Raw genomic sequence first — 23,861 nt, forward strand, 5'->3', positions numbered from 1 at the left:
CTGCACAAAGACAAACAAATAGACAAACTTTATATTTTTGGCTTTCATTTCAAACGCATATAACTGAATGAATATATACTTTTAAGAAAGTCTTTAGGAGATTCGAAAAATCAAACTGACTTTAGTGAATATGTGTATGTAGAGTAGTGTATCGTATCAAAGTACACAGTTTTAAACAAGAAATGTCAAGTCTTGGAATTAGATGAATTACACAAAACACACAAATGTTCGTTTAGCTATCTATCCGGGTGGCTTGGATTGAACCTTTTGGAGCAAAATGATTTAAAAGATTGAGGCTGCAAAGAAATCCCTGTGAGCTTTTCTATCTACTGCAAACAATTAAAAAATCATGTACAGGTCTTAATTCAAACATGGACTGCCAGATCATTGAATTTTGTACCATCTAGTATTTGTGTGTGTAGGTATATTCAACAGATTCTAGAGTTAAAACGTGTATAGATATACTAAACAAGATCTAATACATCTATACATATATATATGTATGTAAAGGTTCAGATAAACTCGAGTAGGGATATATAAAAAAAAAGTCTACCTCAATAAAGAAGCGAAAAGAGCTACGATTAAAATACAAGTAATTCTAGTATGCTTGGTATCCTCTCGATGGCGCTATCAAAGAAAACGGTGTAGCTACAAAAAAAAGGAGGATCAAGCAATGACGTTTTGTACCACAGTCTTGATCATCTTTGGAGACTTTAGAAAAGAGCATTGTACCAGCTCAATCTGATCTGATCCGGGGTTTAGTGGGACAACTTGGCAAAATGCCTATATTTGTCCACATCTATTTCTATATGTATTTTGAGTTTTTTTTTACACATCAAAAACTCTTTATTTTACATAGTCAAGGTTTTTATTTAATCAGCCCAAGACTATTGATCTCAAACAACTTGTTTCTAAAATATTGCAGATAGACTGCACATCTGCTGTAACATAAGAAAAATGGCTGCAATCCTTCTTGTCCCTTTTCTGCCAAATGATCGTAACTACTGACCTATTACTTTCTTTGAAACAAAATTATGTCTAAAATATATATTTTGCTTTTGTTTTGGTAATAAATATTAAGTAATACCGGAAAGAAACAAGGCAAGGTTTTTTTTGATCGTATGAGCTATTGACGGTATCCATGGATACTAGATATAAGTCTTTTGAGATTACTCTTCTTTATTGGCAATATATTTATATCTTGGTGTGCAAAAGTATAGAAAAAATCACCCTCTAAATATCAGTGTAAAATAGAAAAAACAAAAAAAAATATTGGCAGTGTAACATATCATTCGTCAGCTATCACTTGCTAATGAAATCAATGTAATTATAACTTGCAAAGAAGTACATGTGTTAATTTCCTTATTTCCCTTCCTTAAACTCCTATCGTTCTCCTTTGCTCAGCAATATAACTATTATACATTTGTGTACAAGTCATAAGCTACTACTTGACTGCTGTTTCTTTACAGGCCGATGTGGCTGGTGATCCCTATAATAGCCACCGTGCGCTCTGAGGATTCTGGTAATTCAAAAATTACACGCAGAAATTCTAGGTACCGAGCTGAATACTTGCTGGCTTTTTTTTAATATCCTTCATTATCACTTGTTTGAGCTTGATCTGGCTTTTGAAGAGAGAAATCGTGCCATATATTACATGGTAAGAGGTACGGGGAAGTCATGCCTGTAGCCGAGTGCAACATATTAAGTGGCTGACGTTGCCCTGGTAAAAAGTAAGCCACATTGTATAATTATAGATGACTTTAGAATACCAGAAATGTCTCAGCAGGTGTACGCCAAGAATACTTATTCAATTACCGTAAATGTGTAACCTAAAGGACTAAAAATATAAAAGGCTCGGCTTTTTTACTTTGTCCTCCCCTTCTTCTTTTTTCTTCTTCTTCCTCCTATTATTCATCAAATCCACCTCATTTAATCTATGACAACAAAACGACAGACCCACAAGGCACTCTACTACCTATATATAGTGGCCGTGTTGCTGGCACTATTTACATCAATTGCCAGTGCATCTTCTCTTGTTTCTAGACAAGAAGCAACGGAACCAACAGAAAAGACAATCAATTTCACAAGTATGTGGATTTTGTACTTGACTTTATTTTATCACTTTGATTTGTCGATACTGATGTTTTTTTTTTTAATTTCATAGTCGCCGGCCACACAGTATCTGTTCATGGAATCGTTCTCAGTGTGATCCTGTTCCTTACTGGCGCTTATTTGTGCTTCTTAGGAGGTAATTGTTTTTGTGACATGCGAGTCCAAATATCCAGACCTGCCCCCTAACTCTCTCTCTCTCTCTTATTTATTTATTAATATGTAGGTGTTCATCAAAATACTACCATGTTCCTTGTTGGATTTTACGTTGGATCAAACATTGCATATATCGTATTGACAAACGCAAAGGCAGACTACGGTGAAAATACCGCAACTATCTTACTAGTCGTGAGCGTAGTAGTTGGTTTGCTAGCAGGATTATTGCTATCTTGCTGCTTCTTTTTAGCAGTCTATTTACTCGGTGCTTTACTTGGATACATGGCCGCCCTCTGGTTGTTGGCCTGGGCAAACAATGGTCTTATTGAAACCAACTGGGGCCGTGCGATCCTAATTGTATGTTTCGTAATTGCCGGTGTCATCTTAATGGCGTTCCTTGAACGTCCAATGATTGTCATTGCAACTGCCTTTATTGGAGCCTTTGCCATATTCATTGGTATCGATTTGTACGTTAAGACCGGATTCGTCGAGGCCGTCGAGACATTCTTGAAGGTCAAAAACCTGGGAGTATTCGAAGCCACAACACAAGTTCGTGGCATGCTTGGTGGAACACTTGGCTTAGCAGTGGTTGGTTCGCTTATTCAGTGGTTGCTTATCCGTCGTAGTGATAGAAATATTGCTTGGACACACCACTATCCTAATAACCAGTATGGCTGGAGACGTGTTTAAGACCTATCTATTTTTTTTTTGTAAAACTCCCTTTATTTCTTGTATTTTGTTACTCATGTTATTTCTGGTACAGCACAAGAAAAAAAAATACCATTTATCAATCCCATGTATATATATATATGTATTACATAAAACGAGGTTGCTTTAAGACAGCCATTCTATCATACCCATACCTATACTCATACTCATGCATGCATTTAATGTCTTCTTTTAATGATTTTATCGTGGGGGAGGTTTCGGGAAAACGGAGCAGAATATTCTGTACGGTTTAATTCAATTCCACAGCTACAATAGCTTGATAATATAGCGAAAAGGGAAGAAAAAAAAAGGGTTTCCAATAGACGTAGCACACCGCCTTAGCGTGCGGTATTTTTCATTCACACTCAGAATAGACTTTCCAAAAGGGCACCCGATTTTCCTATACAAGGTATATTAATCAATACAGAATATTAAACCTTTGCTCCAAATACATGTACATCCCTTTAGTTCTTCATTATGTTAATAACCAAATTCTCCTTTTTTAGTTTTTAGTTCTTGATGATCTTATTCGTATTTAAGTTTGCTTTATTAACAGTGCTTTCTTTCAATTGATCTATACAAGGGCCAATATTCATTTGACATTTGTATTGTCATAATATACCTACATACTGATAACTATATATATATATATTGGAATTAATTCGGACAGTAAGATCTACCGTGCACAGTACGCGTGTTGATTAAAAGAAGTTTATTTTGCCTTTAATAATAATTTCCACATGAAGTATTTCCTTTAGAGTAAGCTGCAACTTCTTGTAATATTGGTTCAATTAGAGCCCTTTTAATGGTTGATTGATTCTTAAATAGACAAATATCCATATTTAGGACACCTGGCTAACCATAAAAATTGCTTAATGTGCTGCGCAGTAGTTGAGGCCCAGGTTTCTTAAATCACAGCTATCTATCTCACATTTAATTATTCGGCAGTCATAATTTATTTATATTAAATAATTATGGGTTAAAACAAGAAATACATCTTTCCTGAAAGTATAATATAAATAAAGCAAAGTACTGTCAGCAAAGACTTTTTGTTTTGTTTTGTTTTGTTTTTGGATATAAATTACAAATGTACACACACTTTTAGTTGTTTTTATGTTTATTATTAAAAGGCGATAATTTACCCAAGATTTCATCGATGTATTAATGTACATAGTAACGGATATATACATACAGAAATAGGGTTTAAAAGTATATATAAGCACCTTCTTTATGCAACATACTCCCAGGTCTCATAGGCTTCTCCATTCTCTTCCAAGAATCTGCGGATAATATTTGGACTCTTTTGAAGTTCTCGCTCAGCTTTTTCCCATACAGAGAGTGCCTTTTGTACATCTTTAATATTAACAGAATCCATCAGAGCAACCCGTAAGTAAGGAACAGAGCAGTATTTATGCGGATTTTCAGTAGGATTTTCAGAGTGTTTCTTGTGCTAATAATATAGAGAGCAATATGAGTATCTCGATATCTTCTCTTAGAAAAAAAAAGACAAAAGGTGTATATTTACTTGATTTTTTAGAGTCTTGATAATTTCAGACACGAGTTTATTAACCTGACGCTTTTCTTTGTAGGATATGAATAGTCGGTACATAAAAGGTAGCGATGCACAGAACAGCAGAGCGCCAACTTATTAAAGAGCAGGGTATAGTACATTACAAAAGAGGATAAGTGCCTGTTGTGTGTGGATAAATGAAGTATACTTACGTATTAAACAAAACTTTGTAAATATAGACATTGTGGCATAAAAGAGAAGGATTCGGCAACCAAGAGTACAATACGCTTTGTTTGTACTATAGGTAGCGTTTCCATCGCTACCAAATAATAATAATAATCAAATAAGTAAAAGCAAATGAAGATAACAGTAAAGATTTAATATACTCACGTATTCCAGTAAAATATATTCTCATTTGTCAAGACTGATTTTAGAGCAATGGGAATAAGGTCTTCAAGTTGGGATTTCGACATCTTGGAAATAAGCTGTCCAATTTACATAATCGTTTTTTTGTAAGCCTTTGATAATCATACTTTTTTTTTCATTTACCTCTTTAGAATTTCGTAGCCTTTGTGTAAGATCATCAACATGAATAGATGCGTATGTATTCGTTACATCTCCATTTCCTTTCTTTACTGCATCGCACAAAAGTTTTCCTTGGGCTGCGTAAAGAGTTCTTCGTATCGTCCTTTCGATAAGTTTAACACGTTTTGCCACCACAGCGTCAAGTACACATCTGTCAGCAACAGGAAGGAATCCAAAAGGATTGTACCACGCTCTGCGTCGCTTGTACAGTGTCGGGCATTGTAGCTCTCCAAAGAAACAAACTCCGTTTGGAGGGCAAGGAATACAAGCCAAAGAAAATCCATGATGAATAGGCTCTCCATCAACAATACCTATGTTTTAAATAGTTTTTAATAATGATAATATATATATTTAAGCGTCTCCAAATAACAACAGCAATAATAATAGTGCTTACTTCGATTGAGGGTCTTTGCAGAGTCACAGTAGCCATTTCGGTTGCGGGCGATACAAATTAAAATCATTGCCATCAAAAGAATGGAAGTCAGTGGTACAATTGAAAGAAGTATAGATTGTTTTGCATTTTTTGACATTTGGACAGCGTGACGGAGATATCTTGCAATTGGGTTTTGCTTAGGGACATGTATTATAGGAGGTGTCTCTTGATATTCACTATCATCACGAGTATAGTCCAGGATGGGCTGAATTCGGTAAATATGTTGTTTTAAATCTAACAAGCAAGAAACAGCTCAGAACACACACACACACACATATATATATATATTAAAATACATACCGTCAAACAAGCCAAGCACTTCATCTTCATCTATAGAGTGCTTTTCTTCCTTAAATCTATCATTAGACACAGTACCATCTACATCGAGAGGAGTATAATTTGAATCATCGCTAGAGTCATAGTCTTCAGACTCATCGGCACAACTTTCATCTTCACTACTGAATAATGATTCACCGTTGTACGTCAATTCATTCTCATCACACTCAGGTACATATATTCCTCTAGGTCGATAGTTAACCTCTCGAGATACAGCGTTTGATCTTATGCTTCTATCAGAGGATCTAACCAATTCCTTTGTAGATGAACCAAATCGATGTGGGACCATTTCTTTGGAGGAAGATTCATTAGGTGAATTTCTGAAAAATAGATCATTTCTGTCAGGAAATAACTTGGCTAACATGGCAAACCTCTCGAGCACTGAGGTCGGATTGGTCCCAATTGGTGCCAAATTTGGATTTCTCCATTGGCGAAGCACAGTACGTAAACTTCGCAGCTCATTAGCCTTTTGTAATTGCTCTTCTGCTTCCTGTCTAGCCGCCTCAGCCGCTTCATCTGCAGAAATTTCTTCGGCTTCGAGTGAAGGTGATCTACGCCATTCATATGATTCCACGAGTTCTTCTGCTTCTAATTCCGGTGAGCCAGAATCTCCTGAAGAATGTGATTGTGATGGCCACAATTTGCTGATCATTGCGTCTAGACTGTAAATTTTTTTAGCACTATTTATGCTTTCGTCTATCACAGAATTTGCGATATCCATTTGATTTCGACTCGGATCCATAACCTGTTTAGCGTAATCGTCCTGTCTAGAATCATGTTTATTGTTGTCAGAAGTTCTCTCGCTGTTGCTTGTGGATAGCAATGGGATATTTCGTCGGATAAATGACCAGAATGTGTTCGACTCTTCATCCGTTACCGATTCATCAGAAGCATTGTGGTTTGAAGTACCAAATGAAAATAAATCTGTCAAGCTGTTGGACTTCTTTTTATGTTTAAGCACACACACACACACATATATATATATATATATAAAGGAAACATTGATTAAATATTATTAATTCTGACATCACAAACATAGATATCATTTACCTGTGTTTCAAATTGAGTGGAATCCTCTGTATTTCCAGACCTAGGATATGGTATAGCGAATCCATCTTGGTCCTATTCAGATAGAATAAAAAATATATATTAGTTATATGAATATATACATACATATATATATATATATATTCCAAAAGCTGATTTGGTAAATCCAATTACCCTTTTAGGCCAACCAGGTGGTGCAGGAAGAGATGGCCAGTCCTGGTTTGAGGAACCACCTTTGGTCACTGACGACCAGCTATTTCCAAGCATTCTTATGAGAGCTTCACGACGAGGGACAATATATTTGTCAAATAAGAGTATACAATCCTCCCAAGAAGCATCTTCGGGGATAGTTATTCCTTGTCTTAATAACAGCTCTCGTAGTTGGTAGTCTTCAAGTGAGTGCGGAGTGAAATCTTTGTCTAAGTATTTTATTTTTTTAAAAAAAAAGCGCAATTTTGAATGTTAATGAGTAGTTTCATGAGTAAATCTTATGAGATAAATCAGCTCACCAAGAAATTGGAAGTTTTTAGGATAAGTAAAAGTAGTGTCTTTCATGGTTTAAAGGAATAATAATAGGAAAAAGCGCATACAGGAGCTGTCGAATAGATTTGCCCGTGTTCAGTAGACATTCCATTCAATAGTCACGTGGAGTACGTCCCATCTGGCAGTCACGTCGAGTAAAGAGGAAAACCAAACGAGAACTTGACGATTCCAAAAGCTAATCATGTTGTTCTGTCCTAATTGTTCAAATCTTCTCCTGATCGAGAACGAAGGAGGACAGATGTTCTTCTGTCAATCATGCCCATACCAATATGCAATTCAGAGTAGAGTAAGTTTTTAACTTAATTATTATTTATTCAAATTTGTTAATGTAACATGTGCTTATTTTAATTATATCGAGTAGCACACAACACGCAAACTTTTACATAGAAAAGAGGTTGATGATGTTCTCGGAGGAGCAAAGGCATGGGAGAATGTCGACTCTACAGAAGGTAATTTTTTTTACACAACAGTAATAGTAATATTTAAATAAAGAAAGAAAACGAAAATGAAAATGAAAATGAAAAAAAATGGTTCAATATCTAATGTGTATATCTGTGCAATATTGCAGTCACTTGTCCAAAGTGTGAACACACCAAGGCATATTTCATGGTGATCCAGATTCGTTCAGCTGATGAACCCTCGTCTATTTTCTACAAGTGCTGTAACGACGAGTGTCAGCACCAGTGGCGTGAAGGATAAGACCTATAAAACCCTTCCTTTTCATGTCAATTTCTTTATTTGCCCTATTCATTCGATATTACATTCATATGTGTCACTTACACTTTTACATCCTATACATATATATGCCTTTAATAATACCTTAAAGGCTAATTTAAATGGGTTACCCGAAATACATTCTGTCAACTTTAACCATATATACACACACACATCCCGTATTATTATTAATAATATTATTATTTTTCTAAAAAAAAAAGAATGAAGAGTTGGTTTGTGGTTTTTGGGCAAGAGCTTGTATTTGGAACAACTGGTATAATTGATTCAATAAACTACTAATAATTTATGTTTAGCATGTATTTATTGTAAGAAAAATACCAGTCAAAACGGGATAAATGTATACACAGTTATTTCAAATGTGAAGTAAAATATAATTATACTTTTATTATGGTAAATACCCAATAATTGTTGCAGCGATCAGACATCCACAGCCTCCAATTGCGATTATAATAAAGCAAATAGACATGAGTACAAAATAAGCATGGTAATTAAACTTTAGGGAAAATATTCCCAAAAGCAAGATGGCAGAACAAAGAATCCAGGATAATACTAGCCATTCAGTAATGCTCTTGGCATTGTAATCCGCCCAGATACAAATAAGCAGAGGAATTCCTACGCCTATAATTGAAGATATTACGATGTTGAGATAGTAGTTTTGAGCCCACAAGTCCTCTCCAGGTCTTTGTTTGAATTCGCGCCTCTCAATCGTAAATTGTAGGAAGCTTCCTTCATACAGTAATTCATAGTAACCATCGTTACTAGAAGGGCTAAGTCTTTCTTTGTCATTGTCAAACACCTCCACTTTTCTCCATGTATTTGCATCATTCACGACGTTGTCGGCCAAAGCTTCTCTCCAGGGTATATCTTTATAGTAGTATAAGCTGAACGGGGAACTTTGTTTGTGCAGAATAATAAGCGAGAGTGTCTGAAGGATTGACATTGCAGTGTATATAATCATGATAGATTTTGTCCATTTGTCTCCGGTCATTGTAATGCACTCAGTTGTAGTGTATATTGCTTGCCCGATAGTAACACATATTTCGATGTATGAAGTACTGTCAATATTGCAGGCAGTTCTGAGCTGGCTTATCATATCGATTGATAGATAACGGGTATTTTGAGGAACAATCTCGGTTTGATATTCACACTCTGAACCAGGGCCAGCCACTGTAAATTTTTCAGTCAGAATTACGGAGTGTCTTGGCCTACGCGCATAAATTGCAGAAGCAAACCCCAGAATAAGATGCTTATTCAGAATGCAGTGTTTAATTTTTTTGGCCTTCTCGGGGCCAATTAAATATAGAAATGCAGCAAGATATGCTGCGTTGTCGTATTCCTTAATCATAACATTGTCATTTGTCTTGAGATACTCAACTATCCAGTCTCCCACGTATTTTATCTCTGATACCGATGGTCTCGAGTGTCTGTTCTGGTTTGTAAGGTCCACTTTCAAACCTTGATTCTTTGGGATTTCCGTGCTTGGCGATATTGATGAGCCCGATGGGTTTTGGTTCTCGGTATTTTGCTTAGGATCCTTTGGGTATATGTTTTGAGCCTGCTCTGCATACTTTTCTAACGGTACTTTGAATTGATTGGTTCCCAGAATTTTTTCATCATTGTACGCATAATATATGGAATTGATAGCCATAGCAGTACCCAGCGAAGGGAATATAAAGCACTGAAAGCGACGAACAATTGAATTTGTAGGACCCACTAATTCAGGTCGAATTGTTGCGATGTGAGCCAGATACCCGAGTAGGATTGTTCTTAGGATTGTCATTGCAACTAATGCATGACTCAACTCGGCTTCATTCAACTCTATCGGAGGTGCCCGGCAGCTTGGTACGAATGTCAAGACCAGGGCACATAGGATAAGCCAAGGGTTTCTTAAGCTCATTTTCCAAATGTAGATGGCTGGTTGAAAGACGGATCTATCTTTTTCTTGGCAAAGACATTTTGTGTGTGATGGGGGAGGCTTTAAACACAAAGACGGAAAGAATTATTTTGTTTTATTTTTACTTACACGACAGTTAGTGTTACCATGACTGTCAACTAGACTTTCTGGACAAGAATATCAAGTATTGATCTAGTGTTTCCGCGATTTATTTTCTCCTTATCAGGGTACAATATAGTATACGCTATACTTGATGGATCGAAATTGTAGATTTTGGTGTTTGGAAGAAATGAAGATATTTGTGGGTAGTATGGGATCATTTTCTTTGTTGGGGTGTACAAACGATGCTTAACTGATCATCCTTGTTCCACTCAACAGCCAAACGTTAGTCATGGACTCTTGCACATAAACCATATTGGTAAGAAAACAGCAACCTTGTTGTAACGGTTCACCACACACAAATATGTGGCCTTGTGAATATTATCTCTCTCCCTCTCTATCTCTATTTCTACATTTCTTTTGCTAAGCCTTGTAGAAGTTATTGAATGCTTGGGACGGGAAAAGTAATTTCCCCGTAGATTACTTTGTGTATATATTTAAGAACCGATTTATATCTACGATCTGTAATTTATAGCTTGTTTGAAGGGATATATTCAAAAGTAAAAGACATTTCTTTGCCCAAATAATTCACGATTTGTACATTATCCAGTAACTGTACACCAGGGTACTAAATATGACTTTGTGCTTTTTGTTAGTTGCTTTCTACTAGGTATATTTTAGTGAGATCAGTCATATGAAACTTCATGTTTTGATTAGTACGATACACAATTTGGTACTTGTACAAGAAAACTTTATATTTTTATTAATACATATTCAAAACTCGACTAAAAGCTCAATATTTTTGATCTAGCAACCTTTATAAATGAAAGTAGTATTTAGAAAATAAAAATAAATTTGATCTATCAAAGGTTTAAGCACATTTGAAGGATATTAAGCAGTGATAGAAGCCAGGGTCATTCACTTTCTCAATAAGAAATTGTCTGTAAGTTTTAGCTTGTTATTTTTTGAAATTTTATCAGATATAAACGCCCTTGTAGATTCCATTCAATGTTCAATATACCTGTATTACATTCTTTTTCTATGTGTTTTTTTTGGGTGGGTCGGGACTTGTTATAAATTATACAGAAACTGAATGGGATTTTAAATGCGGCGTGGAAAGTCTACTTGCACAAGTTATTGATAGACATCCTCTTATTTCTAGTAATAATACTATACAAAATAATAATAATAATAAAAGTTCTCATATTCGCCTTTTGTTCCTTGTATATCTCCAACCAGTCTTTATAGTTATCATCTTTGATTTTTGATCTTTGATCTATGGTTTTTGTTTAATTCGAGTGTATTTTTTTTATTATCGCAGGGTTATAAAGCTATTAATATGTACTTGACAATTGACTTCTATTAGGTACTATGGGCTGATTTTATGAGACTGATTACCATTTGCTTATTACAAAAGAAGAATGACTGATAGCAATGACATTAATATATTTAATTATTGATTTGCGAATAGAACTTTTATGGCTATAAATATCAGTATTCGTTAGTATTTCTCTATGTTTGATCCTTGTGTAAGAGAAAGAGAGATAATAGAATCAATATTTGATTTTAATTGATAAAAAAACTATTTAAAGAATCTCTGCAGACTGTATTGCTTAATACAGGTTGATTCTTTTGGTATTTATGAGTTACACGTAGTGGAAGCCTAATAAGGGGATAGGTATAAGCCGGGCTTCGGAAAGTAAGTCACGTGCCTTGTGCGGCCCGCGACACCCTTACCCCACCAACACTTTTGTGAGTTCTTTGCAGCATTATTTTTCTCTTTTATTATTCACTAAACAGTTGGAACCTGTGACATAAGCTTATAATAGTTTTCAACTTGGGTGTTGCAGAACTCTTGGCATAGCTGTGATTATATACGGGTTAGAATACCTGGAAACTTGATATGATTCAGAAGCCAAAGAAAGTTTTTATGAGCTGGGAATTGTCAGTTATAATGTGGTGTGATTGTATTAATCCAGATACATTATATTGACTTGAGATAATAGCAGTAATACCTTTATTTATTACTCTTGCTCTTATTATCTGTGTACAATGATAAATAGACAACTTTAAGTAATTAAGATTACCCAAGATACATCTCAATGTGTATGTGTAGAAGTATTAATGTGAATATGATGGTATTATAAGCTAAATATGTTTAACTGTACACCAAGAAAAATATAGCTCACTACCATACTATCCCCCATCAATTTTATATATTTTCTATATTTTCATTCGCTAATATCCTTTAATACTCGCATCTATCTCAAAGGGCTACCGTTACGCCTAATATATATATATATGTATATACATAGCCCAAATTTATACAAGATCAAGTTTTGGGTTATGTGAGTGTGAGTACATAAGAAATATGTGAGTACAAGCTCAGAATATAGCTTTAATACCCAAAGAAAAACATAAAGTTTATAATTAGAAAATAGAAAAGAAAGGGATCCTTGGACAGCTTGCAATACAAAAAAGAAAGCCTTAATAGTAAGGATATTACTGTATCTGTAACTGAAATTACACGCCGAATGTATTCTCTCTATTATATACAATAATTTCACAAGTTTTCAACCATTTAAAGAAAGAGCATAGGTATATTTATATATATTAGCAGTAATGATATATTCCTAGAGAAGGTAGAATATAATATATACCAAGTATTATATTACCTTGTATTGATCTATCAAACTTCAAACATCATTGGCTGTTTTAGACACCATTATGTAGATACCGACAGGAACATCTTTAAAGGGTCACCTTATTTATTTACTATACTTTGTATTTTCTTTTACGCGCTTTTCATATGCTTTGTATTAATAGACTCAACGTATTCAATCGCAGAATATATGTTTTTAGGGCAAGAATTCAATTTTCATTGATACAGTGTATGGTTTTATGTTTTAACGCCGTCTGTACCAGATAAAAAATGCTACAAAAAAAAGAGGGTTTTTTTTAAAAAAAATACTTTTATAAGTAGCTTTGTGTATTAATTTACATAGTACTAAAATGAGCCTATTATTTTGCTTGCAAGTATCGGACTAGAAATCATAAAAGACATGTTCACCAATTATTAAACATGTATACTAATGTAGCTTTCATTTGTAACTTTCTATAGTCATACAAGGTTTAAACCTTAAAATGCGTAGCAAAAATGGTAACATTGATAGAACTACAGTTATATTCAGCGTCTAGTACTTGAATCTCTATGTTTAAAAGACTCTTTTGTATACATATATATATATATATATACGTAAGTACTTCTTACTTTTGAGAACCTTTGCACGATTTGAACCCAAGAATATGAAGTTTTTTTATTAGCAAGATAGTTTTGAACATGCAATTTTAAGCTATTGCAATTCTTAAGTTCAAATTTTATATTTTGTACGTGCGCGCGTTGTTTGTATATATATGCTATATCAAAACAAAAGTAAACGTTTATTTTAGTACATTTTACCTGGTATGTGTTTTTTGGTTTTCTTTTTATTTTATTTTTATTCCAAAAGAACATAAATACTCTCAGGTTCCTTTTTTTTTCTTTGTGTATTTATTTCTCTCTTTCATTAATTTTGATTTGCATTTGTAAAATGTTTTTTCCAACGTATATATCCTTTCTCAGCACTCTATTGCTGATTATTGTGCCAAAATGCTGTGCTTTACCTATACAACAAGGCTTTATCGAGATATCCGGTCAATCAGCCTTCATGTCTATACTGATAACAATTGTACTTGGTTATATTTCTCATATTGTCACCGTTAGATCTGTAACAGGATTAAACCATCAATCTACCACTGAACGACGGTGTATGTGCTTTGTATTCCCTACACTGGGTATTTCACTTGCTATGAAATATATATACTCTGTCTATTATGCAGACCGGATCCTTGGAATCGACAAATGCAAACCGTTTTTGGAAAGATACGAAGATGAAATAAACAAAGTCGTTGGCAATAGACAAGACACTTTTCAAAGTCATGTATCATTATCCGTGAGCCAAAGCCCATCCGACAATCACATTATAGCAGCAGAAGGTTTAAGTGGAGACTTTGATACCGAAACTGTATTCCCCGGCGTTACCCAACTGAAGAACTGGCTTGTAGACGAAATGGCAGACAGCGGAATTTACTATCAGAAATACGACAATGCACCTTATATGGCATCCCTTCTGCACAGCTTTGGCCCAAAAAAAGCAAAGAAGATAAAACACTGTATTCTTAACCAGCATATACTCGTTGGATTTGACTCTGCAGTCTACATGCATTCCCCATTTAATAATGTAATGTTAACCAGTGATATATCAGTCAGTGGTCCAGGAGGATTCAATCAATACCAAACATCTATAAACCCTAGTTACATTCGTTTTCTATCAATCGCCATGATAAGCCAACTTGAAGAAACCTACACGCTAGATGACAGTTCATACACCGAGATATTTATCACCTTTTCCCAGTTAATATTTATCTTGCTCAAGTGTATTGAAACCGAAGGAGATCGGTGGACCAAGTCAATTATGATTATTTACACTGCAATGTCAATTCTTAATACTCTCTCTCTCGTTATTCTACACAAGCAGCTAGAGCCCTTTAGTTTGCATTATAGCTCAAATATTACGCTAAAAGAAATTGCAGAGGACTATGACATAATCACAAAAAACACAAACGATTTGCTTTATATTGAAGATACCCAGGATATACCCAGTCAATTCGGAAGCGAAGATACGACTGACTTACTGTATACAGGCAGCTTTTTACACTTTATTCTGGAGGGAGGCAAGCTTGGTAACAAATCTGGCGGGGGAATATTCGAATTGGACGATTTCAACCATGGAGGATATTGTATATTTGGAGGATTACTAGGGTCTACGCTTATTTTTATCTGGGCTGATTACACTAGTTATAAAGTAACTGAATGGCTAGTATTGTTCTGGGTTGCATGCTCTGTAATTATTAGTTCCGTAGAGTACTTTGACTTTATTCGTCAAACAAGTTCAAGCTGGCTCTTGAAAATGTGTCTTATTCCTATTGTGGCATGTAGCTTCGTTTGTATTATTAGCGCAACTATTATTGGATATTCTACAAAATATAAAAGCTATTAATTTTTTTTGGTTAAAACCATTTCATACATTGTTTTAATACCTAAATCGGTAGCTGTAAACACATTCGTGAATATTAATCATGATAATTTTATGTATAAAAAAAGTACCTTCTTACACTTTTTTAGCGCGTATATTTAAAAATAATAATAATAAATATACTTTCTTTTAACTAATATATATATGTAAAATTTTATATATCAATTCTTAATTTCATACTTCAATTTTTTTCATAGTCTTTATTTAATTTACTTTTATTACTATTCGCATATTTGTTCTATTTGCAAATCATAAATTTCCCTAAAAACGCGTTCTATATACAATATACTTGACTACAAAAATGGTCAAGGGGTATAATTAAATACTCGCTAAATATAAAAAATAGTGGTACTTTTGATGATTAGCTAACCAGGCTCATGTCAAAAAAAGAAGACCTCCAAAGATTACCGATAAAAACTGTGGACAGTACAGTACAAAAAAATTAACGCAATTTGGGTCTATTTTATTGAGTCGCAAAGAAAAAAAAAGAAAAGTGGCTCAGAGCTTCTTTATGATTAAAATCCATGTTATCTCAAAGTAAAAACTTGACTGTAGAAAATTGCTTTGAAATTCAATAGTAACTTTGAACCAAAAAAGAAAAGAAAAGAAACAAGTAACAGCAACAAAATGATATGACTGGTTATCTCCTAAAATATTATACAAAGATATTTGTACAATCAAAATATCTTTTCGCAGGTTACAAGCCGTACGCGTCCAAAGCAGGCAGACAGAAATTATGGGTATTCTAGTACATATCTAAACATACCACCTGTAAAGAGTAAAAACAAGATAACAGAATAAGCGCGTTATTTGATTTAATTACTTTCATTTTATACTTTTATTTACAGCTCTTTACATAAAATAGAAACCCTCCTTCCAGTTAATTACAATATTTAGAGAATGCTATAGTAATTTATTGAACTAAATAGTCGAAGAGGTAAATACCAAACTACCGGTAAATTTATTCTAATAATAATAATGGTAAAAAAATATAATAGAATATACAAGACAGTCAGAACCACCGAAGTATTATTATCATATAAATTGTAGCTCTTGGTGATACTTCAAAACTTTGCATTCATGAACCTCTTTTACATTAAATGATTAAATAATATCTAATAAACATTCTGCTTTTTTCGAAATGTTTTTGTTATCGGTAGTCATATCGTATTTTTTTTTCTTATCAAACATTTTTATGTATTTTCTGAACAATATTTTGAATTTTTTGAAAAAAAAAATGAGTGAACCTATCTTGTGCAGCTTCAACCAAACGTATACCACTTGTACTAATATTTTTTATTGTTAATTGTATAGAATAATAATGACTAAATTTTGTTAGGCTTGGCGCATTTGATGTCAAGACTTGTACATTTATTAGCATGGTTTTTATTGACAAGATTGTACGGTATTTTGTAAGAGTGTTTATTAAGTTGAGTACATCATAAACCACTTTTTAATAAAATACATTGATCTTAGGTAAAGGCGTAAATATGTTTGCTTATATATATATTAATATGGATTATATACATCGTTTCTTTGTTTGTTTATAAAGTACCAAATTTTAAATACTCAATCTCTGCTAGAACCTCAAATATAAAGAAAAACAAAGTATTATTACTTCTTCTTTAAATATATATATATAAAGTACGTCTTTGGATTAAGTGACCGAATATAGTTGTATGGTAGGGAATTTTTATATGTACGTATGTGTGTAATTTTGATAAAATATTATATATATATATATATATATATATATAAAGATCAATGGCCTTTTGTTGTTGAGGTATGTGCATTGTCCGATGTAGATATCCTGCCTCCGTGACTCATAGCATCCTTCATCATATTAAGTTGAATAGTGGAGTCTTCCAGTTGTCTGTTCGCTTCATTCAAAGCTTCTTCACGTTCACTCAGTAATATTCGTAGACGTGCAATGTCATCCATGCTTTCTGCCAAGTTTTGCTTTAAAGAAGCAGTCTCATTTCTGGTTCTTATATTTGTGGACTCGAGTCTTGAGATCGTAATAGCCGCTTCTGAGAGCTCATCGGACGCCGATCTGTGAGCCAAGGCTTCTGAAAGCCGGTTGGTCAGTTCAGTGATACGTAAGGAACTGTTGCGTAAGTGCATCTCGGTTTGCAAAGACGAGGTATACATGTCAGACAGCTTCTCTAACGCAGCCTGGTGCGCTTTCTGGGCATCTTCGGCTCGTTCGTGGGCTTCCTTGACTCGTTCTTCAGCAGCTATCCGTGCAGTGTGATCAAACTGGGCGCGTTTCTGCAATTGTTGCAATATTTTACTGTTGCTTTGGTTTTCTTTCAATGCTGCCGACAATCTGCTTTCAAGCTTCTCTGCTCGCTCAGTTTCAATTTTTGCAAGTTCTTCTTCTTGCCTTTCTTTCATCGCCACATACTTTGATCTGTAATAGGCAGCTTCCTGAAGTGCCATTATACGCATACGGTCTGCTTGTTCGAGTTTCTGAGATGCAGGCAGCGCCTGTTGTACAATGCTTGCTCTGACACGTCTTAATTCGGATTTTACGGACACAAGCTGGTTAAACAGTTTAGCCATCTTGCTATCCTTGTCCCCAATAGACATCAGATCGGTATCTCCATTGCATTTTTCGTCTTCAAAATCGCCCTTGGAACTACGTGCTTTTCTTGCTAATGTAACTTCTGCCTTCCACCACTGCTCCTTTTTTTTCATGTCCTTGATCATTTCGTCCCTTGATCGGAGTTCACGCAGTAATAGTACCCTGTCATTATGGAACGGATCGGACAAATCGGAGAGCTTGATAGGAACTTGCTCCGTTGTCTTTGTAGAGATGCTGTGATCCGAGACTTCTTGTTCTTCGTCCTCCTCCTCTTCTTCCTTTTTCTTTTCCGCACGAGATTGATTCTGAGATTCTTTTTCATTTTGGCTACCAGCTTGTGTTTTATCCGAAACTGCACCGGATAGCGATTGTCTTGGCGAAGGATTTGGTTGTTGAGAGATGTGAGATGGTAACGCATTGTTCCACAGATCGATATTACCACTACCATTAGCTGAAGACTTTTGGAGGGTTGGAGAGTCAATAATTGGAGATCGTAATTGGAAGGAGGTATCTAAATTGATTCCTTCACGTGAAGGACGAGCGGGGGTTTTTCCTATATGCGAAGCGATTCTTGGAGGTCTTTGAGGGATGTTTTGATGAATGGATAGAGTAGAAGGTGAGGGTGGTTGAGAGTTGTAGGTGGCAATACTTTGGTTAGCTGTTGGTGGTAAAGAATACTCCTTCTCTGCAGGTTCACTTGGTTTGTATGACCCAGACGGGAGGTTTCCATCGTGTGTGGTGTCCAAGTATGTGAGCGGCGAATTATTGCGTGCACGACGTATGGCTGCTTCAGGTACTGTTGTACTTATTAGTGCTGGCTTTGGAGACTACACAAATATACACACACACACACACACACACAATTAAGGATTTTCCTGAAATAAAGTAAAATAGCAGCGCCAATTTACTTTGTATGAGCGCCATGTTGGGAAACGACTGATTTGGTCCGGAGGGTTATTTCGGTTTTCAGGAGGTGGTCTTTGTTCTTCTACAAATCTGGCCATTGTCGGTTCGTGGGGATGAGGTTGTCTGGTGTGAACTGATCGTAGGGGTGTACTTTTGGATACTGGCAGGGTTGCCGGAAGAGGTGTAATTCGACTTTGTAGATGTGTTGAGGCAGACACCGTAGGATATACCTGAGGAAATCCCCTTGTTTGATCGGTTGGTGAAGAAAGATTAGGAGATGGAATAGTGTTGTAACGCACAGGAATTATTTCAGGAGGGTATTTGATCTTTGCTGTGAATGTAGTTATTGCTACCATTAATAGTTGCCACTTTGAACCACATTTTTATTTTTATATATTTCTTTTCTGTACTTACAACTATCAAGTGCATGAATCATCAAAGAGTCTTCGGGTTTTCCATCAAATTCACCGCCAACTACATAGATCTTTTCTTTGATGGCGGTCATAGTGAGACTGTGGCGTGGTGAAGGAGCTGGTCCCATGTTTTGAAACATATACCATCGATAACCTTTTTAAACGAAATCATTAATATCTGCCTTTTCTTTTATTTTCTTTCTTTCCAAAAGAACGACTGTCTTACCTTTGATTCTAAAGGCACACAGATCACCTAGTTTTACGCCATCTCGGCCTTTGCCTCCAAATACGTAGATGAGGTCATCGATTAGAGCACATGCAGCGTATTCTCTAGCAGCCGGGATATATCCAACAGCAGGAATTTTTGACCAGCATTGTTCCGCTAGATGAAAGGTCCATATGTCCTGATAGAGCCTTTCAGAGTCTGTTCCTCCAAAACTGACGATGATCTAAGCAATCCATTTTCTTTTGGTGTATATAACGTACATGTACATCTCGTTACCACTGATTACAGAAACATGGCCGGCTCTTGGCATTGGGCCTTCGTTTCTGGGAGATATCAATTTCCATTGGAGATTGTGGGGATCTGAGAAAGAATTAAGAATAATAAGACTAAGAACGGACTAACAGTATATGGATGATGAAAAGAAAAGAAACTTACATTCGGTCATATTAATAGCATAGAGGTCATCCAAGTATTTTCCTTTTCTTTGACCGCCCCACACATAAATGATGCCATTCAAAACAACGCTTGAATGACCTGCTCTTTCTCCTGGTCCGACGCCATCTACACGTACCCGAGCCCATTGTCGGTTGTCTATCATACTTATTTAGTAATTTAAGCTTTTATGACAATAACAACTAGACAACTAAATTGCCAATTGATCTTACTTGTATTTAATATATAAAGATGTGGATCCCATAGATCTCCTTCTTGCAGAGGTTCACCTCCGTGAACTGTTGAAGAATAAAATCAATTAGAGAATGGTTTTGTATGGAATTTAAATGAATAACCTACGTAATACATAGTTTCCTACACTTTGGGCAATGGGATATGTTCTCGGACTCGGGATATCCCCAGTTGAATTGTATGGACTGGTCGATAGACTATCTTTTCTTTTACATGTCAGTGTGCTTGTATTATAGAGACAATTATAAAGTCAATTAAAATAATATATATATATATCAAAAAAAAACATACTACTGTCGAGTATAAAACTGTCTCGTTTGGCAGGTCCTCGATGGATGCCATTAAAAAAGAGGATGTTGTTATTTGGTAGGGCGATTGTGCAATGGGCGGATCGTGGAAGTGCATTATTACTACTGCTCGATTTACGTTGGCTCCATGGGTAGATAGATTTTTCGCTGGAGCTTTTGGTGAGTTTTGCGAAAAAGGCCATGTTGAGACAAAAAATAAAAATAAAATAAAAATAAAATAAAAAATATATGTAATTTCTAATGAAGACGATTTGTATGTTCTGATTTGAATGAGTTTGTTTGTGCCAAGCAGAACTGTTGTCTGCGGCAATGTGAGTTTTTGGCTTTTTTTTTTTTGCTTTTGTTTAGAATGAATGTATTAAGTTAAGAAAAAGAGGTTTCGGAAATCAAATGTCGAACGTGAATAGACTTCCAGGTTGAGAGAGAAAGAGAGAGAGAAAGAAATCACAACAAAAAGAGCGCACCAAGGAACGTGCTTCGTGTAAGTGTATCGGCGGGATGTCAATTGGTAGTGAGTTTTTGGCTATATGTCTGTCATCAATATTTGTTAAATGGGCAATTGTTCAAGTGCTTATAAAAGAGAGTAAAGTGGTAAATATTATAACATGCTATTCACATGTTGTCCGTGGTATTTTATGATCCTCATATTAAACTGATAATTAAATCAAACAAAAAGGACTTCTTTATGTTTATTGATCCAATTAGGATACGATTTGATTAATATTAAATGTTTAATGATGATATTCATATAATTACTTTTAGACAGACTGGAAATGATCTTTTTATTTTTCATTTTTATTGGTTACTAAATCAATGTATTTATGCATTTATATATATATGAATATATTGCCAAATTGCTTATTGGATTTCGAGTTATATACACCAATCAACAAGACAATGCATGTATCACCATAGAAACAGATCATCATAATCGATATTTGTGGTTTGAAATAAGCTAAGAAAAGAGGAAGAAAAGAGCCGCAGAGATACTTAAATATAATTATTTTTTCTGTGTTATTTTTTTTAATTTTTTTAGGGGTATTTATAAGCTGTTCATGTTTAATCTGCCTTTATTTTTTTTTACTATAGAATTCGATTTAGAAAGTTTTTATTGTTGCCTTTCCAGCCGGCGGCAAACAATGGCCCGATCACGTGAGATGACCGTAAACAATGCGTCCGGTTATGTAACACGATTAGGAAACCATTACAACAGAAGAAGGCACAAGAAAAAGAAAAAAGAAAAATCTGTCTTATTGGTTCAAATTTTGTTGGTGATATAAACTTACATACTAATTACAAAATTGCTGTTATCCGGGTACATTATTTTGTTTATATACTTTATATATATAAATTATTTATCAAAATGAATATCGCAAGAAAACAAAATAAATAAAAAAAAAAAGGTAACAAATAGGGTCGCAGACTTAATTAAAATTTTGACTTTTAAAAGCAGAAAAAAAAATCAGTGTCACATCAAAAAATATATGTACAAATGTCGCATATACTATTGATTCTGCAATTATTTCGCGTCTTGACCAAGGAATAGATGCTGCGTTGGATTTGCCAACAATGAATCAGTCTTTCTTTAAGCGATTTGTTAAATGGAGAGGGGAAGATCTTTAATCCACAAACCAAAATACAAGAATTACAACATTTTGAATTTTGGTTATATCTTGGTTTGGACACCGCCCTTAAACAATAATGATAAAGCTTGAACACACACACACACATACAAAATACATGTCTATTTAGTTTCCTTTGGTAGCTATATCCGATTTCTTTTGGAGAAATTTCCTGTATTTAACATCCTTTTCCCATTTTCTGCTCTTGTTGTTGTTTTTGTACCTATTGATCGGCTGTTGGTGTAAAGACACTGAGAAATTAACTTTGTAGGCCTGAAAATAAATTTTTGGTAATACAAATGAGAAAAGAAGAGGAAAGAAGAGGAAAGAACTAGACAACTAAACCGAAAACCCCCGCCGCTGTATGTATAATCACAGCTGTTTTCTGGCTATAATTACACTAGAACAGAAGGACCGTTTATTTACAACACAGGTTCAATGAAGTCTCCCACCAAATTATAATGTATATGGTAAATGTTACGTACAAGCCCTTGTGTGTGGGCATGTGAAAAGAGGTCCTCAAAGTATTTCAAGCTAATTAGGGTTATATTTTTTCAAAACTGACATAAATACAGAGTAGATTAAATGTTTGTCCTCCACAAATTCCATGGTCTTCTAAAAGACAAAGGATCTGATAGGCAGACCTTTCCTTTATCCCGTAGGACCCTTTCACAGCACAAGTCCGTACGACTTTTGTGTAAGTTCCAGGTTTCCTAAAAAACCAAATCAATGTTGTTTGAGGAATATCAAGAGTGTTTATTTGTGGGAAAATGTGGCTATGGAAATCAGATATGGACATTGTATACACAAAGGTGTTTTGATATTTTTTAAAGCTCATGTGAGTGAAGAGAGGCTTTTTCTTTTCTTTCAAAGTGTGTTCTAGTGATTTGTGAGCTCTACCAAGGGGTATTAGTGTTAGGGTATGTGCAATAAAATAAAATAAAATAAAAAGAATTGTGGTACTACAAAGCATTACTTGGCTAAAAAAAATTGTCAAGCCTCCCTTCCTATTCATCTGTGTCAGCTCTTCATCCGTATTGGTTGTATCTCGTGAGACTATCGGGGTCTTGACCAGGCCACTTTGGCAAGTCATAAACATACTTAACCAACGAACAATATCACAAATAGGTAATCATATGTTAACGCTTCGTTAGATAAGCTGTACTTTCTTTCTGACATATTATAACGCTTCAAAGCCATCCATTTTTAACCCTTTTACGAACCTTTCCAATCAAACTTGGTAGCTGTCAATATTTTGAGATAAAAAAGACCATGAACATAACTTCAACACGGATTATTACGTTGTTCTCTTTTATTTTCGTCAGTAGGTATATTTACAGCAAATCTCATTATATATACTGTCTTTCGCTCATAAAGGTTTCTGTTGATCTGATGGTTGGCTGTCACTGAAGCATTGTGAAGTGTACAAGTGCCTGGTGCGTGCGGGTGTGTGGTACGTTTCTGAGATGTGATACCGTCAGGCTCAGTAACAGCTATATATTATCCGTTCTTGAATGCGAATGTTGTATTTCACTCAATTGTGGTGCGTATACTACAATGCGGCTCCTAGCCACCAGAAAATGTTCTGTAGGCATGTTGTATATATAGCAAAGCTCAAAAACAAGTATTGCATAGATTTCTTGTCATTTGCACCTGAGTTAATTCTCTGGATTCAAATATTTCCCTCTAAAAGGATAAAAACTACCCGAGAATATGTGAGTGCTATTTACTAGCCTGAAGGAAGGTTGGGGTGGGAAGTGAATGAGAGGTAAGCGGGTGGGCGCAAGAAACAATAGAAAAGTTTGAGTTTGAGAACTATCTACAT

At 35.0% G+C, this 23,861-nt stretch overlaps 6 protein-coding genes across 6 annotated transcripts; 3 read left to right on the forward strand and 3 right to left on the reverse strand.

The window, feature by feature from the left end:
- The first annotated feature begins 1,917 nt into the window (after nucleotides 1-1,917).
- Nucleotides 1,918-3,126, forward strand: PHYBLDRAFT_78346 (hypothetical protein). The gene is made up of 3 exons (XM_018443360.1): nucleotides 1,918-2,087; nucleotides 2,165-2,248; nucleotides 2,336-3,126. The coding sequence occupies exons 1-3, from the start codon at nucleotides 1,937-1,939 to the stop codon at nucleotides 2,953-2,955; spliced, it is 855 nt and encodes a 284-aa protein (XP_018287561.1). The 5' UTR covers nucleotides 1,918-1,936; the 3' UTR covers nucleotides 2,956-3,126.
- Nucleotides 3,127-4,201: 1,075 nt separating this feature from the next.
- Nucleotides 4,202-7,439, reverse strand: PHYBLDRAFT_149312 (hypothetical protein; the record flags this gene model as incomplete). Its single annotated transcript, XM_018432253.1, has 10 exons — nucleotides 4,202-4,423; nucleotides 4,499-4,617; nucleotides 4,696-4,802; nucleotides 4,874-4,968; nucleotides 5,033-5,379; nucleotides 5,463-5,735; nucleotides 5,802-6,780; nucleotides 6,888-6,959; nucleotides 7,059-7,303; nucleotides 7,394-7,439. 10 exons carry the CDS (start codon nucleotides 7,437-7,439, stop codon nucleotides 4,202-4,204), a joined length of 2,505 nt encoding a protein of 834 aa, XP_018287562.1.
- Nucleotides 7,440-7,608: 169 nt separating this feature from the next.
- PHYBLDRAFT_135667 (hypothetical protein) lies at nucleotides 7,609-8,351 on the forward strand (the record flags this gene model as incomplete). Its single annotated transcript, XM_018429739.1, has 3 exons — nucleotides 7,609-7,713; nucleotides 7,789-7,876; nucleotides 7,996-8,351. The coding sequence occupies 3 exons, from the start codon at nucleotides 7,609-7,611 to the stop codon at nucleotides 8,124-8,126; spliced, it is 324 nt and encodes a 107-aa protein (XP_018287563.1). The 3' UTR covers nucleotides 8,127-8,351.
- Nucleotides 8,352-8,547: 196 nt separating this feature from the next.
- Nucleotides 8,548-10,376, reverse strand: PHYBLDRAFT_66251 (hypothetical protein; the record flags this gene model as incomplete). The annotated part of the gene is made up of 3 exons (XM_018441613.1): nucleotides 8,548-10,137; nucleotides 10,186-10,223; nucleotides 10,307-10,376. 3 exons carry the CDS (start codon nucleotides 10,374-10,376, stop codon nucleotides 8,548-8,550), a joined length of 1,698 nt encoding a protein of 565 aa, XP_018287564.1.
- Nucleotides 10,377-13,745: 3,369 nt separating this feature from the next.
- On the forward strand, nucleotides 13,746-15,254 carry PHYBLDRAFT_172165 (hypothetical protein; the record flags this gene model as incomplete). Its single annotated transcript, XM_018436747.1, has 1 exon — nucleotides 13,746-15,254. The coding sequence occupies one exon, from the start codon at nucleotides 13,746-13,748 to the stop codon at nucleotides 15,252-15,254; it is 1,509 nt and encodes a 502-aa protein (XP_018287565.1).
- A 1,448-nt stretch (nucleotides 15,255-16,702) lies between these two features.
- Nucleotides 16,703-20,756, reverse strand: PHYBLDRAFT_182766 (hypothetical protein). The gene is made up of 9 exons (XM_018438670.1): nucleotides 20,398-20,756; nucleotides 20,215-20,307; nucleotides 20,088-20,153; nucleotides 19,858-20,013; nucleotides 19,683-19,782; nucleotides 19,423-19,634; nucleotides 19,198-19,350; nucleotides 18,786-19,132; nucleotides 16,703-18,704 (listed from the first exon to the last, which is right to left on the reverse strand). Exons 1-9 carry the CDS (start codon nucleotides 20,594-20,596, stop codon nucleotides 17,052-17,054), a joined length of 2,979 nt encoding a protein of 992 aa, XP_018287566.1. The 5' UTR covers nucleotides 20,597-20,756; the 3' UTR covers nucleotides 16,703-17,051.
- Between the last annotated feature and the right edge of the window lie 3,105 nt (nucleotides 20,757-23,861).

This window comes from Phycomyces blakesleeanus, assembly GCF_001638985.1.
Source record: "Phycomyces blakesleeanus NRRL 1555(-) unplaced genomic scaffold PHYBLscaffold_21, whole genome shotgun sequence".
NCBI lineage: Eukaryota > Fungi > Mucoromycota > Mucoromycetes > Mucorales > Phycomycetaceae > Phycomyces > Phycomyces blakesleeanus.